Source organism: Vulpes vulpes, chromosome 2 (assembly GCF_048418805.1).
Source record: "Vulpes vulpes isolate BD-2025 chromosome 2, VulVul3, whole genome shotgun sequence".
Classification (NCBI taxonomy): Eukaryota; Metazoa; Chordata; class Mammalia; order Carnivora; family Canidae; genus Vulpes; species Vulpes vulpes.
In genome coordinates, this window is record NC_132781.1 from 148,280,786 (window position 1) to 148,302,516 (window position 21,731).

General features: G+C 44.5%; 2 protein-coding genes across 4 annotated transcripts in view; one reads left to right on the forward strand and one right to left on the reverse strand.

Annotated features, from left to right (window-relative positions):
• Positions 1-20,227, forward strand: SYNC (syncoilin, intermediate filament protein). Of its 2 annotated transcripts, XM_072750365.1 has the most exons (5): positions 1-152; positions 5,940-7,083; positions 15,854-15,978; positions 16,155-16,231; positions 17,680-20,227. In XM_072750365.1, the coding sequence occupies exons 1-5, from the start codon at positions 100-102 to the stop codon at positions 17,688-17,690; spliced, it is 1,410 nt and encodes a 469-aa protein (XP_072606466.1). In that variant the 5' UTR covers positions 1-99; the 3' UTR covers positions 17,691-20,227. The 2 variants fall into 2 exon arrangements, with proteins under 2 accessions (XP_072606466.1, XP_072606467.1); XM_072750366.1 differs by lacking the exon at positions 16,155-16,231.
• The window catches only part of RBBP4 (RB binding protein 4, chromatin remodeling factor), a 22,290-nt gene continuing 19,400 nt past the window's right edge, over positions 18,842-21,731 (reverse strand). For both annotated transcript variants that reach the window (XM_026014371.2, XM_026014372.2), the window contains exon 12: positions 18,842-19,825. In XM_026014371.2, the coding sequence (XP_025870156.1) occupies positions 19,760-19,825 (66 nt within the window). In that variant the 3' untranslated portion in view covers positions 18,842-19,759. The remainder of the gene's footprint in view (positions 19,826-21,731) is intronic.

Consider the following 21,731-nt stretch of genomic DNA (forward strand, 5'->3'; position numbering starts at 1 on the left):
TCGGCGGCAGCTGCCAGTGCGGCGGGCGCGGGCGCGGAGCGAGCGGCCGGCGGGACCGGCTATTAATAACGCGGCCGCGCAGCCCGGGGTCGCGCAGCCATGGCCAGCCCGGAGCCCCGGCACGGCGGGGACGGCGCCGCCCAGGCCGCGAGGTAGGACCGTGCAGGGCCCGCGTCGCCGTCCTGTGGGGTGGGGACGCCGGTCGAGCCCCCGCCAGCACCGCTCTCCCGGCGGGGGGTGGTGGGCCGGCCGGGGTGTGCCACTGGCGCCGGGAGGAGCCACGGGAGATGGGGGAGGCCCGGGATCCCCGCTGTGACTCCCGTCCGCTGTGACTTTTTATAGGGCGCCCCCACCCCCAATCCCGGGGCTGGGTGGGAATTAACCCTTTCAGACCGGTGTCATCAACCATCAAATGCCATTGGACCAGAGTGGCCAAGGACGCTCCTGGCTTCTTTTATGCCTCACCCCAAATGCAGCTGGAGGTGGAGGCCTCCAGTTGCTGAATTCACCGTGCGAAAGAGACTTGGTGCAAGGTTGGGCCGCTGCCAGCCGGGAGTTAGGAGTCTGTTCTAGCAGCTTGCTTTCTCCTGTTTGGGGCCTGGGATGAAGGGTGGGGTGGGGAGGGTCCCCCGAACCAGACCAGTAGGGGGCCTTGGTGGCAGGAGCCATGCTCTGGAGTGGAGGCCCTCCCGCAGCCATCCACACTGTGGGCTTACCACCGGTTAGCGGAATAGGGTGGCTCCGGGATTTGGGGCCAGTAGGGAGGATTTCTGCCCCAGGTCAGACTATGGCCCTGAAGAGGTGGAGATGCAAATACACACACCCCATCCTCCTTCAGTGTCACACACAGCCCTAAGCTGAGCTTAGTTTTACACATACAGTCACCTGTACTGCCATATACACTTACAGGTACAGACACAGTCAGATACACACCAACTCATGCCTGCACCGGGTCACAGACACTCCTAGCCACTGCCCGGATGCAGAGTTGGGAGCTGCTGGAGTCCTCTAGGGCCAGGGACAGAGTGGCAGAGGCAGGCTGCTCAGAGTCCAAGGAAGCCTGAGATCAGGGGCCCCAGCTGAGCTGGCCCCCCTGGCCCCTAGGCCTCCCATACTCTACATTTCCCCAGCTCCTTACAGAGAGGCAGTGGTATAAGGGCAGCATCCAGGAGAGGCCTGGCATCGTAGGAAATGACAGAGGCAACATCAGTGTGTGGAGTAACAGCGCTGCCTGGGAATCAGGAGGACAGGGTTCTACTTCCAGCTTGGCCACTCGACCTTGGGCAAGTTTCCTCTTTGGATCCCAGTTGGCTTCTGCCTGCCTTCGTCCTACACAGCCCCACCCTAGGATCCACAGAGAATGAGAACTATACTTGTCCTTAGGAAACTGACTCTCAGGGGACACTGACACACTGCTATAATACAAAGCACTAAGTGCAAAGATGAGCTGCACACAGAGTGCCTTGAGAATGCAATAATGGGTTTGTCTGCGAAATACTTCTCAGGAGAGATGAAGTTTGAACAGGGCTTGAAGGATGAGTAGAAATTTGGGCGTAGGCAAATAAGTATATTTTGGTCTTGCTTTTTTAAGATTTTATATATTTATTTGAGAGAAAGAGAGCACGCACACAGGTAGGTTGAGTGGCAGAGAGAGAGGGAAAAACAGACTCTTCAATGAGCAGGGAGCCTGATGCAGGGTTCCATCCAAGGATCCTGGGATCATGACCTGAACCGAAGGCAGCTGCCTAATTGAGCCACTCAGCACCCCATAGATAAATATATATATAAAGATTTATTTATTTACTTATTTATTCATGAGAGACACAGAGAGAGAGGCAGACATAGGCAGAGGGAGAAGCAGCCTCCCCTGTAGGAAGCCTGATGCGGGACTCGATCCCAGAACCCTGGGATCACCACCTGAGCCAAAAGCAGACACTCAACCACTGAGCCACCCAGGCGCCCCATAGATAAGTATATTTTGAATGCTAAGCTCAGTTAGACCTGCTATAGCTGTTGTACCTGTTTCAGAACTCATGCCTGTTCTGAGAACAGAGTGGGAGAAGGGAGCTCCGTCCAGCTTTGGAGCTGGATGCCATCTTCTCTGGGCTCCGCCACTTACTTACAAGTCATGGAACTTTGAGTGAGTTCTTTAGTCAGTGCTTTGGTTTCCTCACCTACAAAATGGGGGTAAAAGATGAGCATCATATAAATGACTATTTGTGTAAAAGACTTGGAATACTGCCTTGAACACAGTTATGTCATTCCAGGGAGCATGTGAGGGTTGTCTGCTGAGAAAGCAGGGGCTCTACTGAGGATCAGGATGGGTCTGGTTGGCGAAGCAGGTGCATCCTCCCTGACACTAGGAGCTCTAACCTTTCCAGGTAGTGTAGGATTGTTCTCTAATCAGATGTGGTACAATGAGCTGTATTTTCTCAGCTGGAACCTTTAGACATAGTGGGCTAGGAGTAGGAGGTGTAAAAGTGTTAACGCATGTTCTGGATTGTCAAGCACTGGGTGGGTGGCAGGGTGTGAGATGAGGCTGAAAAGGTATGTTGGGACCACATCTTTAAGGGCTTTGAATCTATGCTAAGCAGTTGGCTGTCTGTGAGTGAAGTGGTGCAACACAGCTACATTATAGCAAGCCGTGGTGCTTAGAGAATAGACTGGCATGAGAAGGAAGAAAACCCGTTCGAAGGCTGCACACTTGTGCAGGTGTGCGGCAATGATTTGGAGGAGGGCCCTGGCAAGAGGATGAAGAGGGGGCGGAAACTGGAAACTTTCTGAGATAGGTCAGTTCTCAGCAACTTGGCTATGTGGGGGAGAGAAAGAGCTGCTTAAAGGTCATTTGCCTCAGGTGCCTGGATGGCTCAGTGGGTTGAGCATCTGCCTTTGGCTCAAGTCATGATCTCGGGGTCCCTGGATCTGTCCTGCATTGGGCTCCCTCCTCAGTGGGGAATCTGTTTCTCCCCTCCCTCTTCTCTTCCCCCTGCTCCTGCTGTCTCCCTCTCCCTCTTAATTAAATAAATAATTTTTATTTAAAAAAATATTTATTTGAGAGAGAGAGAGACAGAGATAGTGACAGAGCACAAACAGGGAGGAGAAGGAGAAGCAGACTTCCTGCTGAGCTGGGAGCCTGATGTGGGGCTGGATCCCAGGACCCTGGAATCATGACCTGAGCCAAAGGCAGATGCTTAACTGACTGAGCCACCCAGGCGCCCCAATAAAAAAAATCTTAAAAAAAATAAAAAAAGATTATTTGCCTCATTAACCTGATGTATGGGGATGTACTTCTCTGAGCTGCAGAATACAGGTGTAGCAAGCCCAGGGAGGATAATTTGGGGGCAGTTGAGTTTGAAAAGCCAGGTGACACCAGGTGAAGAGATCTAAACAACATCCTCACTGATAGAGTGATGGGAATGAACCGGGTGACTGTTGAGGCTATATTCAAGTTTTAGGTTTCAGGGGGTTGCATGAGGCCAGTGATGTCCAAGGGCCTGGTGAAGCCACACTTGTAGTTTCCAGAGGGCCGTGAGACACAGAATGGAAAGCCAGGGATTCCTGGGGTGCTAAAGAGGAGGTCAGAATACACAGTGATTTAGAATAAAAATAATCCGAGGGCACCTGGTGGCTCAGTCAGTTAAGCGTCTGACTCTTGATTTTGGCTCAACTCATGATCTCAGGGTTGTGGGATCCAACCCCATGTCAGGTTCCGTACTCAGCATGGAGTCAGCTTGAGATTCTCTCTCCCTCTGCCTCTGCTCCTCCTGCTGCTCATGCATGCTCCCTGTGTCTCTCTCTTTCAAAATAAATAAATAAAATTTAGAACAAAAATAATCTGTAGCGAGGACTTAGAGCTAAGATATAGAGCTTAAAACCTGGACACAAGTAAATTCAAGACAGATAAATTCTTCGATACATGGGGCTTTTCATTTATACTTTATATCCAAAGTAAGTTTCTTGAAAACTCCACCCAAATTTAGACTGTTTTATTTTTATTTATTTATTATAGTCACAGAGAGAGAGAGAGAGAGGCAGAGACATAGGCAGAGGGAGAAGCAGGCTCCATGCACCGGGAGCCTGATGTGGGATTCGATCCCGGGTCTCCAGGATCGCGCCCTGGGCCAAAGGCAGGCGCCAAACCACTGCGCCACCCTAGACTGTCTAGGGATCCCTAGACTGTTTTATAACTGGTGCCTGTGGAGTACCTGAGTTCCCTTGAGCAAATTAATCTCTTTTAACCTCAGTTTCTTGATCTGTAAAATGGGGATAATAAATATAACTACCTCATAAAATTGTTATGAGGATTAAATGAGTTGATCAACATTAATCATTCAGAGTAGAGCCTGGCACATATAAGACCTTTATAAGTGTAATTTATTGTTATTATTTCCATGGTATTTTGTATTTTCAAAGAATTGCTCAGAGATCAAAGGTAGGTAAGATGCATTTGAAACAGGAAGGACCAAAGCCATCTAAAGGTCAAAGAAACGGGAGAATATTCCTGAACAGGAACTGGTTAAACCAGCAGGCCACTGGCCTCTAGGTTAAGGAGTTTATCAGAATCACAGATTCTGAATTTAAGAGCCTTTGACAGGGGACACCTGGGTGGCTCAGCGGTTGAGTGTCTGCCTTCGACTCAGGTCATGATCCCGGGGTCCTTGGAGACCCCATCGGGCTCCCTGCATGGAGCCTGCTTCTCCCTCTGCCTGTGTCTCTGCCTCTCTCTGGGTGTCTCTCATGAATAAATAAGTAAAATCTTAAAAAAAAAAAAAAAAAGAGAGAGAGAGAGAGACTGAGACTTGGACAGGCCAGAGGATGGGCCAATTCTAACAAGATGAATGAAGTTTTGTTTTATGTTTTGTTTTCAAGAAGGAGAGAGCGGGGGACAGGAAGGGGCAGAGGGAGAGAGAGAGAGAATCTCAAGCCAACTCCACACCCAGCACAGAGCCCGATGTGGGGCACAGTCCCACAACTCTGAGATCATAACCTGAGTGGAAATCAAGATTCAAATGCCTCACCAACTGAGCCACCCAGGCACCGCAACAAGATGAATAAAGTTTTATAGAACAAGAGATGTGGTTTAAAATCATTTGGTGCGACAAAGTCTTAAGGCTTTTAGTCATCTCAGCATTTGCAGACAATATGATAGAGCTGCCCTAAGTTGGCAATATTGACCTTCATCAATAAGAATATAGTGTCCAAAGATTCATTGCTCAGAACACACCTGGGTACCGCTTCCAGTACCCATCCCCAAGGAACAGTGGCAATCTGGAGCCTAGTCAGAAAGAGGTGACCCAAATGAGGAGACTGGACACTGGCATGCATGGAATAATTGAAAGATGTTCGTTTTCTTCGGATGTCTAAAGAACTTACATGAGCAAGTAGTTACATTTGTTTGATTCTAGGAAGAGGAATCAAGTCTAGGTAAAAATTGTAGACAAGGGGCACCTGGGTGGCACAGTCAAGCGTCTGACTCTTGGTTTCAGCTCAGGTCGTGATCTCAGGGTCGTGAGATCAAGCTCCGATTTGGGCTCTAGGCTCGGCTTGGCTGGAGGTCTGCTTGAGTTTCTCTCTTCTCCTCCCTCTGCTCCTCCCCGCATCCTCCTTCCCTCTCTGAAATAAATAAATCTTTAAAAAAATTGCAGAGCAGATTTTATGTCAACACTAGAATTTTCTTACGACAGTGGAACAAATAGCGGTGGCTCAGGTGTGAGTTTCCTGGCCTCAAAGGTGTGTAAGCAGAGACTAGACAAAGATGTCATGTGGATGCTGTCAGGGGAACTGAGCAAAGGATGTACAGGGGTAGAGGGATGGAGTGGAGGGAGCAGACAAGTGCCGTCTGAAATGTGAGATCCAGGTGTGACCCTAATGGCTCCTAATGGCTCGGGAACCATCCTGGGACGTGGCTGTCGTCTCACTTTGAGACCTTTCTCTTGCAGGGAACTAAGAGCAGAAGCCAGTTCTCCTGTTGAAGAGGAGAGCTCTGAATCCCTGCATGAAGTGGGGACTTTGGATCTAGATGCTACTCTGTCTTTGAAGGGGACTTTGAACTTAGATGACATTCTCTACCTGGGGGACACAGGTGACCTCGATGAGATACTCTATGTGGAAGAGATGGAGAAGCCTGAGGAGACGCTGTACATTGAGGAGACCAGGCAGCCAGGTGAAGCCCTGGGCACTGATGAACCTGTGAACCCAGAGGAGATCCTGTATGTGCAAGAGCCCACGAAGCCAGAAAAGATCACAAGCCCAGAGCAGACCAGTGATGAGGGAGAGATGGTCACGAGTGAGGAGAAAGCTAGCCCTGAGGAAGGCCTCAGTGCCGGGCCTAGTCCCAGCACAGAGAGCCTGAGCATAGAGGACCTAGAGTTGCTAGAGGAGCGTTTCCAGCAATGCGTCCAAGCTGTGGCCCACCTGGAAGAGGAGAGGGATCAGCTCATCCACGAGCTCGTATTGCTCCGGGAACCGGCCCTCCAGGAGGTACAGCAAGTCCATCAGGACATCCTAGCTGCCTACAAACTGCATGCCCAGGGGGAGCTGGAGAGGGATGCGCTAAGGGAGGAGATCCGGCTGGTCAAGCAGAAGCTGTTCAAGGTGACGAAGGAGTGTGTGGCCTACCAGTACCAGCTGGAGTGCCGCCGGCAGGACGTGGCCCAGTTTGCCGAGCTGCGGGAGGTGCTGACGACGCGGGCAGCTCAGCTCTCGGAGGAACTGGCCCAGCTCCGGGATGCCTATGAGAAGCAGAAGGAGCAGCTACGGCAACAGCTAGAAGCACCTCCGAGCCAGAGGGATGGGCACTTTCTCCAGGAGAGCAGACGGCTCTCTGCCCAGTTTGAGAACCTCATGGCCGAGAGCCGCCAGGGCCTGGAGGAAGAGTATGAGCCTCAGCTGCTGCGCCTCCTAGAGAGGAAAGAAGCTGCGGCCAAAGCGCTGCAGAAAACCCAGGCTGAAATCCAAGAGATGAAGGAGGCTCTGAGACCCCTGCAGGCAGAGGCCCGGCAGCTCCACCTGCAGAACAGGAACCTGGAGGACCAGATCACACTCGTGAGGCAAAAGCGAGATGAGGAGGTGCAGCAGTACAGGGTAGGCCCAAAGGGCATGGACAGGAGTGCAGCCCTTTAGCCTGGGGAAGGAAAAGGTGACCCGGCCTTCTGCGGGGGCCTCTCCTGTATAGCAGGAACAGCTATATTATTATTACTTGGGGCGTCCACTCACTCCACTCTTCATTGCACTCAGTCAGGCCTGTGCCAGGGGCTGAAAAACGTCTGCACTCCTAGTGTACACAGCCCTCCAACACCATGGTCACTGCATCCTCTCGTTGATCCTCCAAATCAAGTATTATCACTTACACAGATGAGGAGACAGGCTCAGTGAGCTGTGGAGTTTTGCACTCTGGTCTTACCAACCCTGAATATCTCAGTGCACTTTCCATGGTACAATTTTCCAATTCTACATGATTCCTGCTTGGGTACAGAGAGCCAGAGGGCCTGAGGCTAGATGGGATGGTCCTTCTCTCCCTCCCTGCATATTCATCCTCAAATCCCACCTGTCTGATCTCTGCCTGAAGCTTCCCAGTTTTAAAACTGGGATGAGGGACACCTGGCTGGCTCTGTTCAGTAGAGTACACAACTCTTGATTTTGATCTAGAGATTGTGAGTTTGAGCCCCACACTGGGTGTAGAGACTTGAAAAAAACAAAACAAAACTGGGATGAAATCTATAAAGCTCTATTCATTTTCCTTTTTTTAAGAAAAAAAAATATTTAAAGATTTTATTCATGAGAGAGAGAGAGAGAGAGAGAGAGAGAGAGGCACAGACACAGGCAGAGGGAGACGCAGGCTCCATGAAGGGAGCCTGATGTGGGACTCGATCTTGGGTCTCCAGTATCATACCTGGGGCCGAAGGCGGCACTAAACCACTGAGCCACCCGGGCTGCCCCAGAAAAAAATATTTTATTTGTTTGAGAGAGAGAGAACACATGAGCAGGGGGGAGAGGGAGAAACAGGCTCCACACTGAGCAGGGAACCCTACGTAGGGCTCGATCCCAGGACCCCAGGTATCATGACCTGAGCCAGAGGCACTTAACCAGCTAAGCCACCCAGGCACCCCTTTTTCCTTTTTTGTGCATTATCACCATTTCACTTATATTTGAATTATTTCTGATTAAGTGTGAGCCAGTTCTAATCTCTTTATAAACAAAGTGGGATATAAATACTAAGTTAAAACAATATTTTTTCTCTCTCTCCCACAGACTGTGAGCTTTCAGAAGGGAGTATGGTTTACTTATTTCTGCCACTCCAGCTCAGAGGACATATCAGTTAAATGCTGATGTAAGCAATGCTGACCACTGTGAGAGCCTTTTAGAGGAGTATTTTCATCTTTTGAAACACATAGTCCTTTGGACAAACTTAAAAAGCTTACGCCCCTCCAGAGATTTTTTTTTTTCCCTCCAGAGATTTTGATACATCCTTCAAGGAACACACTTCTGTTGAAAATGGCTGCATTCACTTCACTCAAGATTATCAAACTTTCTGGAGCTTGTATTATGAAAGCAATGGGGTTTTTTGGGCTTAATAATGAATGTATGTGGGTACTATCCTCAATCCTCTCCCCCACTGTTTTTTTATTGGTTCACAATCTAGTGAAAGAGCTCCCCTCCGCCCCCAAATGAATACTATCCTCAATATCTTGTACTCAGACATTACATTAATAATTATAACCCAGGGGAGAAAGTACCACATAATTTAAGAGAGGTGCAGGTAAGAATGCTATAGGATAGAAATTATTTTAGTTATCAGTTAAATTAGAGAACATTTCATGGAAGAACAGGTGTTATTTGAGCTGGGTATTGAAGTTTAGGTAAAATCTTGACCAGTGCTGTCCAAAAGAAATATGCATGCCACACGCAGAATTTTAAACTTCTTTGTAGCCACATTAAAAGAGTAAAAAGAGGGACACCTGGATGGCTCACTGGTTTAGCACCTGCCTTCGGCCCAGGGCATGATCCCGGCATACCGGGATCGAGTCCCACATTGGGCTCCCTGCATGGAGCCTGCTTCTTCCTCTGCCTGTGTTTCTGCCTCTCTCTCTCTCTCTCTTAAATAAATAAATAAAATCTTAAAAAAAAAAAAAAGAGTAAAAAGAGGGCAGCCTGGGTCGCTTGGCGATTTGGTGCTGCCTTCAGCCCAGGACGTGATCCCGGAGACCCGGGATTGAGTACTGTGTCGGGCTCCCTGCATGGAAGCCTGCTTCTCCCTCTGCCTGTGTCTTTGTCTCTCTCTCTGTCTCTCTCATGAATAAATAAAATCTTAAGAAAAAAAAAGGTAAAAAGAGGGGTGCCTGGCTGGCCCAGTCAGTTGCATCTGCCTTCATTCGGCTCAGGTCATGATCTCAGGCTCTTGGGATGGACCCACTGCACCTGGCTCCCTGCTCAGCAGGGAGCCTGCTTCTCCCTCTTCCTCTACAGCTCCCCCGTTTGTGCTCTAATAAATTAAAAAAAAATCTTAAAAAAAAGTAAAAAGAAATAGGTGAAGGTAATGTATTTAACACAGCATATGCAAAATATATAGTGACCTTGCTGCATGTGAGAGGTGAAAAACTGAAAGGTGATTTGAACTGTAAAGGTAGGTTGGGGCAGATTATACTGGACTCTGAAATCCAGGAGACTAGGGAATGTGGATTTCTTTCAGTAGTCAGCTGTATCAGTAGAGGTATTTGATTCAAGGGAATAACATGATTGCCTCTCTTTTAGAAAAAGTAACTGGTGGCATTGTATAGAATGGGCTGGAGACCTAGAAGCTAGAGGACTAATCAGAAAGCTACGATAGGTAAGAGGAATAAATGGTAGTGGGAATAGGAGGAAGGAGAGGGATGTGAAAACAAATGCAGGATAATTGTGGCCACTGAATGAAGGGGGCAGAGGTGAGAAATCACAGAGGGTGCAGAGATCTCAGGCAAGGCTAACTGGGACAGTGGTGCCATCAACAGAGAATCCTCTGGGGGAGCTTTTTAATTTTTTCAAGATTTATTATTTATTTTTTAAGAGATGTTGTTTATTCATGATAGACACACACACACACACACACACACACAGACAGAGAGAGAGAGAGAGAGAGAGAGGCAGAGACACAGGCAGAGGGAGGAGTAGGCTTCCTGCAGGGAGCCCAACAGGGGACTCCATCCTGGGACTCCAGGATCACACCCTGGGGGGAAGGCAGGTGCTTAAACCGCTGAGCCACCCAGGCTGCCTCTCTTTTTAAAGATTTAGCTAATTCATTTGAGAGAGAGTGCACGCAAGCAAGAGGAGCAGTGGGAGAGGTTGACTCTCAGAAGCAGACTGTGGTGAGCGCCAAGCCCTATACGGGGCTCAATTCCACAATCTTGAGATCATGACCTGAGCCACTATCAAGAGTCAGACACCCAACCCAATCAACTGCGCCACCCAGGTGCCCCCTCTGGGGGAGTATTCTGACACAAAACTGGGTTGTAGAATTCCACCCCGCCCCTGTGTATTTTCATCACTGGATTTGTTTCAGATCTGATGATCGGTGCAGCTTTCCAAAGATCATTCTATTATAAACACTCGATGAATGTCTCCTATTGCTATATATATCATAAAGTGAGAATCAAGGTCTAAGTGAGCAAATTCTTTTTTCTGAAATGGCTTCCCAATCTGCTTGCTAAAGGTCACTATGGCATCTACTTTTCTTTCTTTTTTTTTTTTTTTTGGCATCTACTTTTCAAGGGTACACTTCACTCTTGCAGTTGTATACTTTGTCTATCGGTTCATTCAACAGATACTTAGTGCCTACTTATCATGTGCCAGGCAGTGAGTTAGGTGCTGGCAGAAGAGATGAGAAATAGCAGGGGGAAGTAGTTCCTGCTTTCAAATACCTTATAGTCCAGGAAGGATACCAGATAAAATGAATATATTTCATAATATATAAGGCACTTGATTTTAAGATGCACTGTGACCTGAGATGTTAAAATGTGAAAGCCTTAGCATCAGTGAATTAATATTCTTTAAAAAAAAAAAGATTTTATTTACTCATGAGAGAGAGAGGCAGAGACACAGGCAGAGGGAGAAACAAGCTCCACGCAGGGAGCCTGATGTGGGACTTGATCCTGGGTCTCCAGGATCATGCCCTGAGCCAAAGGCAAATGCTCAACCCCGGCGTCCCAAGAATTAATATTCTTCAATGTGATAAGCACTGTAATACTTGTAGGAATAAGGCACAGTACCAGTGCAGTAGGTATAATTAGCCCTGCCTGGGGAAACACGGGGGAAATTTCATGATTAACAATAGCTAACATGTATTTTTGGTTCTTTACATGTATTGATTCATTTAATCCCTATCATTAAGATAGGTACTGTGTGAAAAATAGAAAAGAGATGATACAGAGAAGTCATTTGTTCAAGGTTATAAGGCTAGGAGGTGATGGAAGGAGGATTCTGACCCTGTGCAGTCTACCTCAAGTTCACATTCAATTTCCACAAGGTGTTTGAACTCAATCTTAAAGATTAAATTCATTGGGTAGACAAGAGAAAGGCATTCCAGGCAGAGGGGACAACTTACCCCAAAGCAGGAAAACAAAAAGACATTAAGGGAAGGGAGTTCCATGTGGCTGAATCGTAAGGAGTGTGAGCAGTAGACTATGTGGCTGGAAAGGTAGATTGGGACCAGACTTTAAAGGGTTTTATGTATTAAGTCAGTGGTTAAAAAAAAAAAAAAAGTCAGTGGTTTTCAAAAACCAACCAACCAACCAACCAACCAACCACCAGATTTCTCCAGAGCCACATACCCTTTTCCCCAAACAGAATTTTATATGGAATACCAATACATAAAACAGGTCAAACTGAGTAGCTACTTTCTAATTGTGGCAAAGGCACTTCAATATGGTCTCCTCTTGGGATTTCATGGAAAACCGTGAAGAGCCACTATCAGCTTTGCCCCTAAAGAGCTGATAGATATGACAGCAACAAAGCAGTTTTAGGGTATGAGCTCTAAGCCAGTGGCAAATCCTGACTTTTTTTTTTTTTTTAAAGTAATCTCTACACCCAACATGGGACTTGAACTCACAACCTCGAGATCAAAAGCTGCTTGAGCAGCCCTTCAGATTGAGCCAGCTAGGCGCCCCTGGCTCTAACACTTCTAACTGGGAAGCTTTGGACAAATTACTTGACCAGTGACTCCACTCCCTTGCATGTAAAATGGGATTAGTAATAATACACATCATAGGGCTGATGGAAGGTGAGTTAGGTAACATTTGTAAAGCACTTGCAATGGTGCCTGGCACATAGGTACATACTCTTAAAAGTAGCAGTGGGCAGGAGTTGAATGAATTGAAAGAGTCCAGGAAGACAACTTAAACCTCATGAGGGAGAGAGTGTAAGATATGTGAAGTAAAAGAGGTAGGATCTGGTGACTAGTGCAGAAGGTGGTATAAGGAATTATACCACCATTTGACCAAGAATGTTGTCAAAGTTTATAACTGAAATTGGTAGGTTGTTTATGCTAAACTGTGGAATGTTTACTATCTACATATTTCACATCAAGGCATTATGCATAGGGTGCTGGGCAGGAACCTACAACCTGGGAGTAAGACATGAATAAAAAAGATAAATAGTAATGTAATATAGCAGATGCCATCTCAGTGACAGACATGGAAGGAGTAAAGGCACAGAGATCTGTGAATGTCAAGCTAGAGCAGTGCTGTCCAATAGAAGCTTCATGCAAACCACAGATGGCATTTAAAATTTTCTAGTAGCCACATTAAAAAAACCAGGTGAAATATTTCACTTCATATTTACAAATATGATTTCAATATGGAGTCAATATCAAAATTTGAGGTATTTTATTTTTTGGTGCCAAGTCTTAGAAATCTGCTGTGTATTTATACTTAAAAGTACATGTCAATCCAGAACAGCCATATTTCCAGTGCTTGATAGCCATGCGTTGCCAGTAGTGGCTTTTTTTTTTTTTTTTTTTTAAGATTTCATTTATTTAGGGATGCCTGGATGGCTCAGTGGTTGAGCGTCTGTCTGCCTTTGGCCCAGGACGTGATCCCAGAGTCTCGGGATTGAGTCCCACATTGGGCTTTCTGCATGGAGCCTGCTTCTCCCTCTGCCTATGTCTCTGCTTCTGTGTCTCTCATGAATAAATAAAATCTTTAAAAAACAGAAATAACAAGTGACAAATCCCAAATGAAGGAAATGTCAGACTTTAAAATATCACAAGAGACTTCTTTTTATGACAAGATGCAAATCTTTTTAAAACCTAGGTGAACTGGAATGTTTCCAATATAACTTAACAACAACAACAACAAAAATAACTTACCCATTTTGGCCTAAATGGAAAAAGAAAATCCAAACTGAAAAAGTACAATAGAAACATAAAAAGTATTTAAAGAGTGTTACTAAGGCTTAAAACAACCCAACAACAAAATCTTTTTTTAAAAGATTTTATTCATGAGAGGCACAGAAAGGCAGACAGGCAGAGGGAGAAACAGGCTCCCTGCAGTGAGCCTCATGCAGAACTCGATCCCAGGACTCCGGGATCAGGACCTGAGCCAAAGGCAAGTGCTCAACCACTGAGCCACCCAGGTGTCCCCTAGTAGTGGCTTCCATACCACACAGTGCAGTCTAGAGGAAAGTGTTCACATGAAAGAGTAACGGAGGTTGTAGTGAGAGGTAGGGGTCAAACTAGAGGGGGTCTGAATGCCAGACTCAAGAGGTGGAAAGCCTTTGAAAGACTGAGAAGATAAAGCAATTTTTAGAAAGTTAATCTAGTGGTGCTACACACTATTAGGACTGGAGATTGTCTTTAATGCAGGTCACTCTAGCAATATTTACTTCATTCTTTGTTCCTGTCAATTTATCACTGATGGTACAAACACCCTTCCCCTTGCTGGATATCTAAGGAAGGCTTGGGAAATTAGGGCACAGACACATGCAGACGCTTCCCTTCAGAAGACAGGCTTAGATGGTAAGGCTGCATCTCTGTGTGGTGCCGAAGTATGGCTAAGGCACTAAAAAAAAGGCCTTTTGACAAGGTTGATGAAAGTTGAGATTCAGACAGAGTATCAAACACTGCAGACTGATGGGCCACAGGTATATCAAGGATGACTCAGAGAACAAATTATTTAGATCCTTCTAATAACAGCATGTACCCAAACTGGATTCCTGTCTTATTATTCTTCAAAATCTGAGGTGAAGTCATTACCCCTTTAAATAGGCCTTCCAACTTCAATCTTCCCTTCCTTCTCCTTCATGCTTCCTAAGGATCCACGCCAACTAGCAACTATGCCAGACACTGATTTGCAGACTCTTCCTTACCTCACTCCTCAGGCATTAATCCTAGGCAGAGACAGTTTACAGAATGTATCCTGTCTGGTTTTGGGAGAATGGGAAGCGGACAGTTATCTGAAAGCGCCTGAGGGCCTCCAGGGCATAGCTTCTTCATCTTCCAACTTAGCACTTTGGAATGCATTCAGTCTTTTAGTGTAATGAGTACAGGATATAGAAAATTAACAATTACGACAGCCAACATCCTAATAAAGCACCTATTTGCATAGGAGGTTACAGTTAAGTACTAGGTAGAGCTATCTTGGACTTCAAGGAGGTTTAAATACAAAACTCATTATTTACTGTTTTTCCTGTTAACTGGACTTCTAGTTGAACTCTCCTAGAATTACAGTTAATAATGGCTTATAAAGAACTTTTTTTTTTTTTTTAAACAGGCTCCACACCCACCATGGGGCTCGGACTCAGAACCCTGAGATCAAGAATTGCATGTGCCACCCACTGAGCCAGTCAGGAGCCTGAAGACTTAGCTTTTTATTTTATTTTATTTTTTTTAATTTTTACTTATTTATGATAGTTACAGAGAGAGAGAGAGAGAGAGGCAGAGACATAGGCAGAGGGAGAAGCAGGCTCCATGCACCAGGGGCCCAACATGGGATTCGATCCTGGGTCTCCAGGATCGCGCCCTGGGCCAAAGGCAGGCGCTAAACCGCTGTGCCACCCAGGGATCCCTAGCTTTTTTTTTTTTTTTTAATTTTTATTTTTATTTATTTATGATAGGCACATAGTGAGAGAGAGAGAGAGGCAGAGACATAGGCAGAGGGAGAAGCAGGCTCCATGCACCGGGAGCCTGATGTGGGATTCGATCCCGAGTCTCCAGGATCGCGCCCTGGGCCAAAGGCAGGCGCCAAACCGCTGCGCCACCCAGGGATCCCCCCCTAGCTTCTTTTTTTAAAAAAATATTTATTTATTCATGAGAGACAGAGAGAGAGAGAGGCAGAGACGCAGGCAGAGGGAGAAACAGGCTCCATGCAGGGAGCCCGACGTGGGACTCGATCCCGGGTCCCCAGGATCAGGCCCTGGACTGAAGGTTGCGCTAAATCGCTGAGCCACCTGGGCTGCCCATTTAGTTTCTTTTACCTTAAATTGTTTAAGTTGCAGGATGATAAAAAAAAACTGATTATCCTAACGGAAACAAACTTGTACAGAGCCAGAGGTCCAAAAAACTCTCAGCACACCAACTAAAAAAGACCAAAATCCTCCCCCACACTTAAAACTGCAAAACAAATTCAAGTCCCTGAGCATCCACCCACCCTTTGTAGGATTCTATTAAACAGTAGTCATCCGAGGGAACAGACAAGACTTCTTTCAGGGAAGTCACCATTTGCAAAAGCAGGATCGCTTTGTTCAAACACCTCTTTGAACCTCTTTCTCAATCTCCATACCAGTGTGAAGATTAAACCATGTGTAAGAAAGAGCTTCATCAACTTTAACGGACAGTTTGTTTTTATTGTTCTGCTCATTAGAGATGTTCTTGGCCCTCTCACTGCAGGAACAGCTGGAGGAAATGGAAGAACGACAGAGGCAGTTAAGGAGCAGCGTGCAACTCCAGCAGCAGAAGAACAAAGAGATGGAGCAACTGAGGATCAGCCTTGCTGAAGAGCTCTCCACTTATAAGTCAGTTTTTGCTGCTCCTCAGATCTTAACTGACACTGGCTGAGGGGATAGTGGGGAGGGTAGATGTTGCTCAGGGGAAATTCCATTTAACAGGGAAAAGTGAAAAAATGACTTGGAAATGATTCTCAACTTGTGCGCTCATCCATGACAGATGGAAAATGGTTCTTTTTTAAAAGGGCTATGCTACCCAAGAGCCTGGGACAGGCTGACGTTCTCACTTCTCAGGCAGGTGGAATGGAGACCCAATCTCAAGGTGATCCTTGAGGGTTCAAGAGTGGTGTTTGCATTGTTGCTGCTCCTAACTTAATACTAATGCTTTAGGAATAACACACACCTCCACATTTTGCCAGATTTAAGCATTTGGGGGTCACTTGGAATGTTTGTTTCTAGCAGGACCCAAATAAGCTCTAGCTATCACCAGGAATTCTGTAATGGGATGACACACCTGGCCTCTGTACATTCCTTTTCCTTGGCCTATCCTACCCCATTTGCTATTCATAAACAGTTTCCTTAGAATAGCAGAGAAGGCAGTTATGCTACCTAATTCAGACTATGACAAAGAGGCCAAAAGGCTAAATTAATCTGTAAGTCATAAAAAGGCTCAAGTGGGTGTTGTTTATAGCCTGAGGGGGCAGGCTATATTATTGGTTAATATATGAAACTACATCTATCCATTAATTTCTTTATATACTAATGTTCTTATATTCTTATAAAGTCCTAGATTCTCTTGGATAAAGAAACTAAGGATAAAAAAAGGTCTGGGTCAAAAAAAAAAAAAAAAAAAAAGGTCTGGGTCAAGTTGCATTACTAGACAGATGCCCATAAATTTTATTCTTAGTTTCATTAACCTTGTGTCTTGGATACAAACTCACAAATAACAATTATAACATATTTTTCCTAACTTACTAGCATTTTCTTTAACTGTGTTTTATCCAGGCATGACTGATTTGTGGGGAGCTTAGAGAACCCTATAATTGAGGAAAATGATATGTTAAACCCCTTTGTGTAGATCAGAGGAAAAGTCCAATAGGGAAAGGGCAACAACTCCTCTTAAGAAAGCAAACTACAGAATCCTAGTTATTATTAATACCCATGTAAAAAAAAAAAAAAAAAAAAAAAAAAAAGGAAAAAAAAAATACCCGTATAAGATTAACCTGGGCAGAGAAAACCTCTAGTTAGTCCCTCCCATCACCACCACATAGGTTACCATTCATTGTTTTGCAGATAGGAGGCACCCCAATAGGCATTTGGTGAGGGGAAATGCATCCCTTATTTTTTTTTTTTTTTTTTTTTTTGCATCCCTTATTATATGTAAACCACACTCCAACAATCTCTCCCCAACTGAGCCAGCACTAATCAAACTTCAGAAGTTCGCTGTGATAGGGACACCTGGGTGGCACAGTGGTTGAGCGTCTGCCTTCAGCTCAGGGTGTCTAGTTTTGGCTCAGGGTGAGGTCCCGGGTCCTGGGATCTCCACATTGGTTCCCTGTGGGGAGCCTGTTTCTCCCTCTGCCTATGTCTCTAATGAAAAAAATAAAATCTAAAAAAAAAAAAAAAAAAAAAAGATCTAGTAACCTGTATTAAGAGAGAAGAAAAATACTTGTTAAAAAAAAAAAAGTTCATTGTGATAAACTTTATACTGTATTGTTTCAAGTTGCACAAAGTATGAACTTATTCTTTTTTCTTTTCTCAACCTTACAGGGGCTGTTTAGAAACATATGGCCGAATCTGTAACCCAGAAACAAGAACAAAAAACTTCTTAGCAAAGGATCACTAAGTACCCTTTGGACATACTTTTTTCCAGAGAAGGGAGTGCCAGGGACTTGGCAAGCAATTCACCCTGGGAAAGTTACAAATACTGGCTGACTTGTTTAAAAAGATTCAAAGGCTGGCTGGAGGCAGAACATCATCAGTCACAGATTTAGGTGGAGTCTATTTCATAGGCTGCTGGTATCAATCTCAATGTGCATAGGGATGGAAAAATGAGACTTCTGTTCTCTGACAGCAATCCCCACATGCCCAGACTAAAGGATGGATACATGGACACACTTTAGTGTTGTAAAGAATGTATCTTGCCTTGTGTTGACCCAAACAAAAATCTTTTTTTTTTGGAGCACAGTTAGGGTCAAAAAGGCAGCCAATTTTCATTATATGATTTACAATTTGAATTCTTTTGTGCCATGAGCATTGGACTTTAAAATGAATCCTTTTACAAAGTTTAAGTCTGTGTGGGCTCATATGGCTTATTCCTAATTGTGTTGAGATAATTTTCACTGAACTCTTTTAGGACTACAGACTTGGAAAAGAGAAACCAATCTGGATTTGAACCTAAAGGTTTAAGGATTTTCCCAAAGACTGCTTCATGAAAATGATTTTGGGTCAGAGTAACTGGCAAAAAACCAGGCATTTTATTTGGTTATGGTACTTGGTGATAAAGGCTTTTATCAGGAGCCTATTATATGTAACCTCTAAATACAGGCCCCAGTGAAAAACATACTGGGGAGATTCAACCTCTATGGGAAAAGGTTCAAACACCTTTTCCCAATTTAAAATTTGCCTTAAATGCTCTCTGCCACATTGCCTTTGACAGTCTTGAAAGTCCAAGTAGTTCTCTAGGGAGAGAAATTTCAAAAAGATGTTATATTAGCAAAGACTAATCCATGTATCTCTGGTTCAGTGTTTTATGTCTGGCACTTTCCCTGGGAAGGAGTATCTTTTCTATATAGCTCTGGATCTATCATATTTAATTCTGCTCTTGATAGTCAAAGACCATACACAGTAACTGCCCTCTGAACAACTCTTCAGGAAGCCAGACAGGTGTTTGATGAATGTTATATACCCAATAAAACCCACTGGCATGGGGTTAAGTAGAAAAGCAATTTATTCCATTATAAGCACTTACACAGTTAGTCATGGAGAGTAACAGGCCTGCTGGTGAAACAGGTCACCCAAAATAGAGATGGTACCAAACTAGTGGTCAAGGACTAACTCCTAAAAAAAAAAAAAAGCAACTCTTATCCAGGATTAATTTAATTTTAAAAACAAATACAAGCTATCAATTCACTCTTCTCAACTCAACTGGACAGTCTACCTGTGGTATAACTGTCAGGTAAAAACATACATCTTTACAACTTGGTGGTCCCAAGTTTTTAAAAAAAACCATTTCACAGAAAGGAAAGAAATATGAAAACAGCTCAAGAAATACACTAACAAGCAAAAATATATGGGGAAAGAGGAACACATAGTTTTGACTTAACTGAAGAAACTGAGAGGAGACTGGTCTACATAGGAAAATGTGCATCCTGGAAAGTCAGGTGTGAAGTTTTTAGAATAGGAATTTATATGACTTGAATCTCCCCTATTTCCTGAATAAAAACGACATCTTGTGGTATTTATACTTCATGGCTCAGACACCTACCTCACTTGGCTCTATTCCTTCCTCACTTTAGCCTTTACTTAAAGGAGTCTGAAAAACTTGGGGATATGGCCTAAGAAGAAAAATAACCACACACAATATTCCCCTTTCTGTGGCTACTTTAGACCTTTGTTACTAGAAAATTCCTGAAGAAAATTTAAATATAAGTCTGTGGCTTTAGTGAATCAAGTCCCCCAGTTAATATTTAGAAAACACCCTCTGTTTGGGCTAATAACATTGTTGATGGTACCTATCATAGAGGGATAGCCAAACAAAGTCTGTGTCTCAAAACCAGTGTTAAATCAATCTCAGGGTTGAGAGGAAAAAAAAAAGGGGAGTCTAAAATCACAAGAAGTGCAGACATATCTAGGACCCTTGTCCTTCTGGATCCACGCTTCCTTCAGGGTCTTCATCATTATAAATGTTCTCTGCCTGCCCAAAAACAAGAAACAGAGAAAAGGGTATTTAGTAAACATGAAGAATCATTCTTGAAGTTAAAGTTTCAAAAACAGACTAGGCCAGGAAGACAGATTGTGAGCCATAATATCTGTATCAACTATTCAACTCTGCAGTTGCTGTATGAAAGCAGCCATGGACCATCTGAAAATGAATGGGTATGGATGGCTGTGTTCCAGTCAAAACAGGCAGCTGGCCCACAGGCCAACTAGATTAGGACATTCCCACAAAACTGAAGTATGGTTACTATTTGTCTTGATACTTAACCTTCAGGTGTCCTTCTACTAGATATTATTCACAAGAGTCAAGAAGTAAAAACAAACACAAATGTCCATCAAATGACCAATGAATAAAAATGTTACGTGCCAATAACAAAAAGCTAGTCATGTATTGCATTATTTCATTTCTAATAAATGTCCAAAACAGACAAATCCACAAAGTAGACTGGGGGAAAGCATTAAGAGCCCTCCCAACCATATGTATCAAAACTCAATTTATAAATATCTTAAAAAGAAAATTGCTCTAGCATAAAATAAACTCTATTTCTGTTATTTGATGAAAAACTTGCATCCAAAGGCATAATCTTAATATAGAGAAAATACTTTTACTTGGGCCGAGTTAACTGTTTTTACTTACCATCTACTGTGCACAAATCACGAGGCTATGTGCTACAAAGGATGGGAGAATCTTATCTTTAAAGAGCCTGTGATCTGACTGCAGGAACAGGAAGGAATAAAACGGTGTAATGTTTTTTTTTTTCCTTTTTCTTTTTTTTCTGTGTAATGTTTCTTTCTTTCTTTCTTTTTTTTTTAAGAAAAGGTTTCTTTTTTTTTTTTTATTTATTTATGATAGTCACACAGAGAGAGAGAGGGGGAGAGAGAGAGGGGGAGAGAGAGAGAGAGGCAGTTACACAGGCAGAGAGAGAAGCAGGCTCCATGCACCGGGAGCCCGATGTGGGATTCGATCCCGGGTCTCCAGGATCGCGCTCTGGGCCAAAGGCAGGCGCCAAACCGCTGCGCCACCCAGGGATCCCCTCTGTAATGTTTCTTGATGACAGTGTCCTTTTCACCCAACTGGGTATCTAAAATTTTAATTCAACCCTGATACTAACTACACCTGAAAGTAATGTCAGACTCCACAGGTTTAAGGGCCTAGTCCCACAAGACTGTTATCCTCACTTCAGAGGCCTGTGTCAAGCCCTGAGTGCCCAGACTATCCATGCATTTCTATCCAACTTGGCTATATAAACTCAGGGGTTTCAACAGGCCACCCCGCACCCTGCCAGTGTAGGCTTGATAATTTGCTGGAATGACTCTCGGAATCATGAAAATGCTTTACTTACTATTACCAGTTTACTATGTAACTTCCAATTCGGAAATAGTCAAATGTTAGTGATGCACAGGGCAAGGTGACGAATACAGAGCTTCTCTATCTCCATAAATTCATTAAATCAAGAGATTAAAGAGAGCCTTTTCAAGAGTTTTTACAGCTCAATACCTTCTGTGAAGGGGGCGGCGGGGGGCACGACTGAAGAGTTCTCTCAACTGTTTTTTTCAGGAGACCAATCCCATCCTGAGGCCTTCCAGGGGCTCTAAAGTTACCTCCTTAGCTTAAACTCAGGTATGGCCAAAAGGAGCTCCTTAAAAACCGACTCCTACCACTTAGACAACCTTAAGGGTTTTAGGAACTTGGACAAAGACTGTATATTCACTTGTTTAACAATTCTATTGTTCTTTTACCACTATTAAAAACACGGAGCAAAAGAACAAACTGGCCTGAAGGTGATGTAGTTCAATCTCCTGCAACATTCCACAGCAACTAAAATAGGTTTCATTGACAGGCTATCCCAAGGCAGCACATATCACCTTCCTGTCAGAACTCT

Coding starts and splice junctions, on each gene's coding strand:
- SYNC (XM_072750365.1), top strand. CDS start 100: ATGGCCAGCCCGGAGCCCCGGCACGGCGGGGACGGCGCCGCCCAGGCC. Junction 7,084..15,853: donor AGGAGGTGCAGCAGTACAGG/GTAGGCCCAAAG, acceptor CTCTCACTGCAG/GAACAGCTGGAGGAAATGGA. Junction 15,979..16,154: donor GAAGAGCTCTCCACTTATAA/GTCAGTTTTTGC, acceptor CTTTTTTAAAAG/GGCTATGCTACCCAAGAGCC.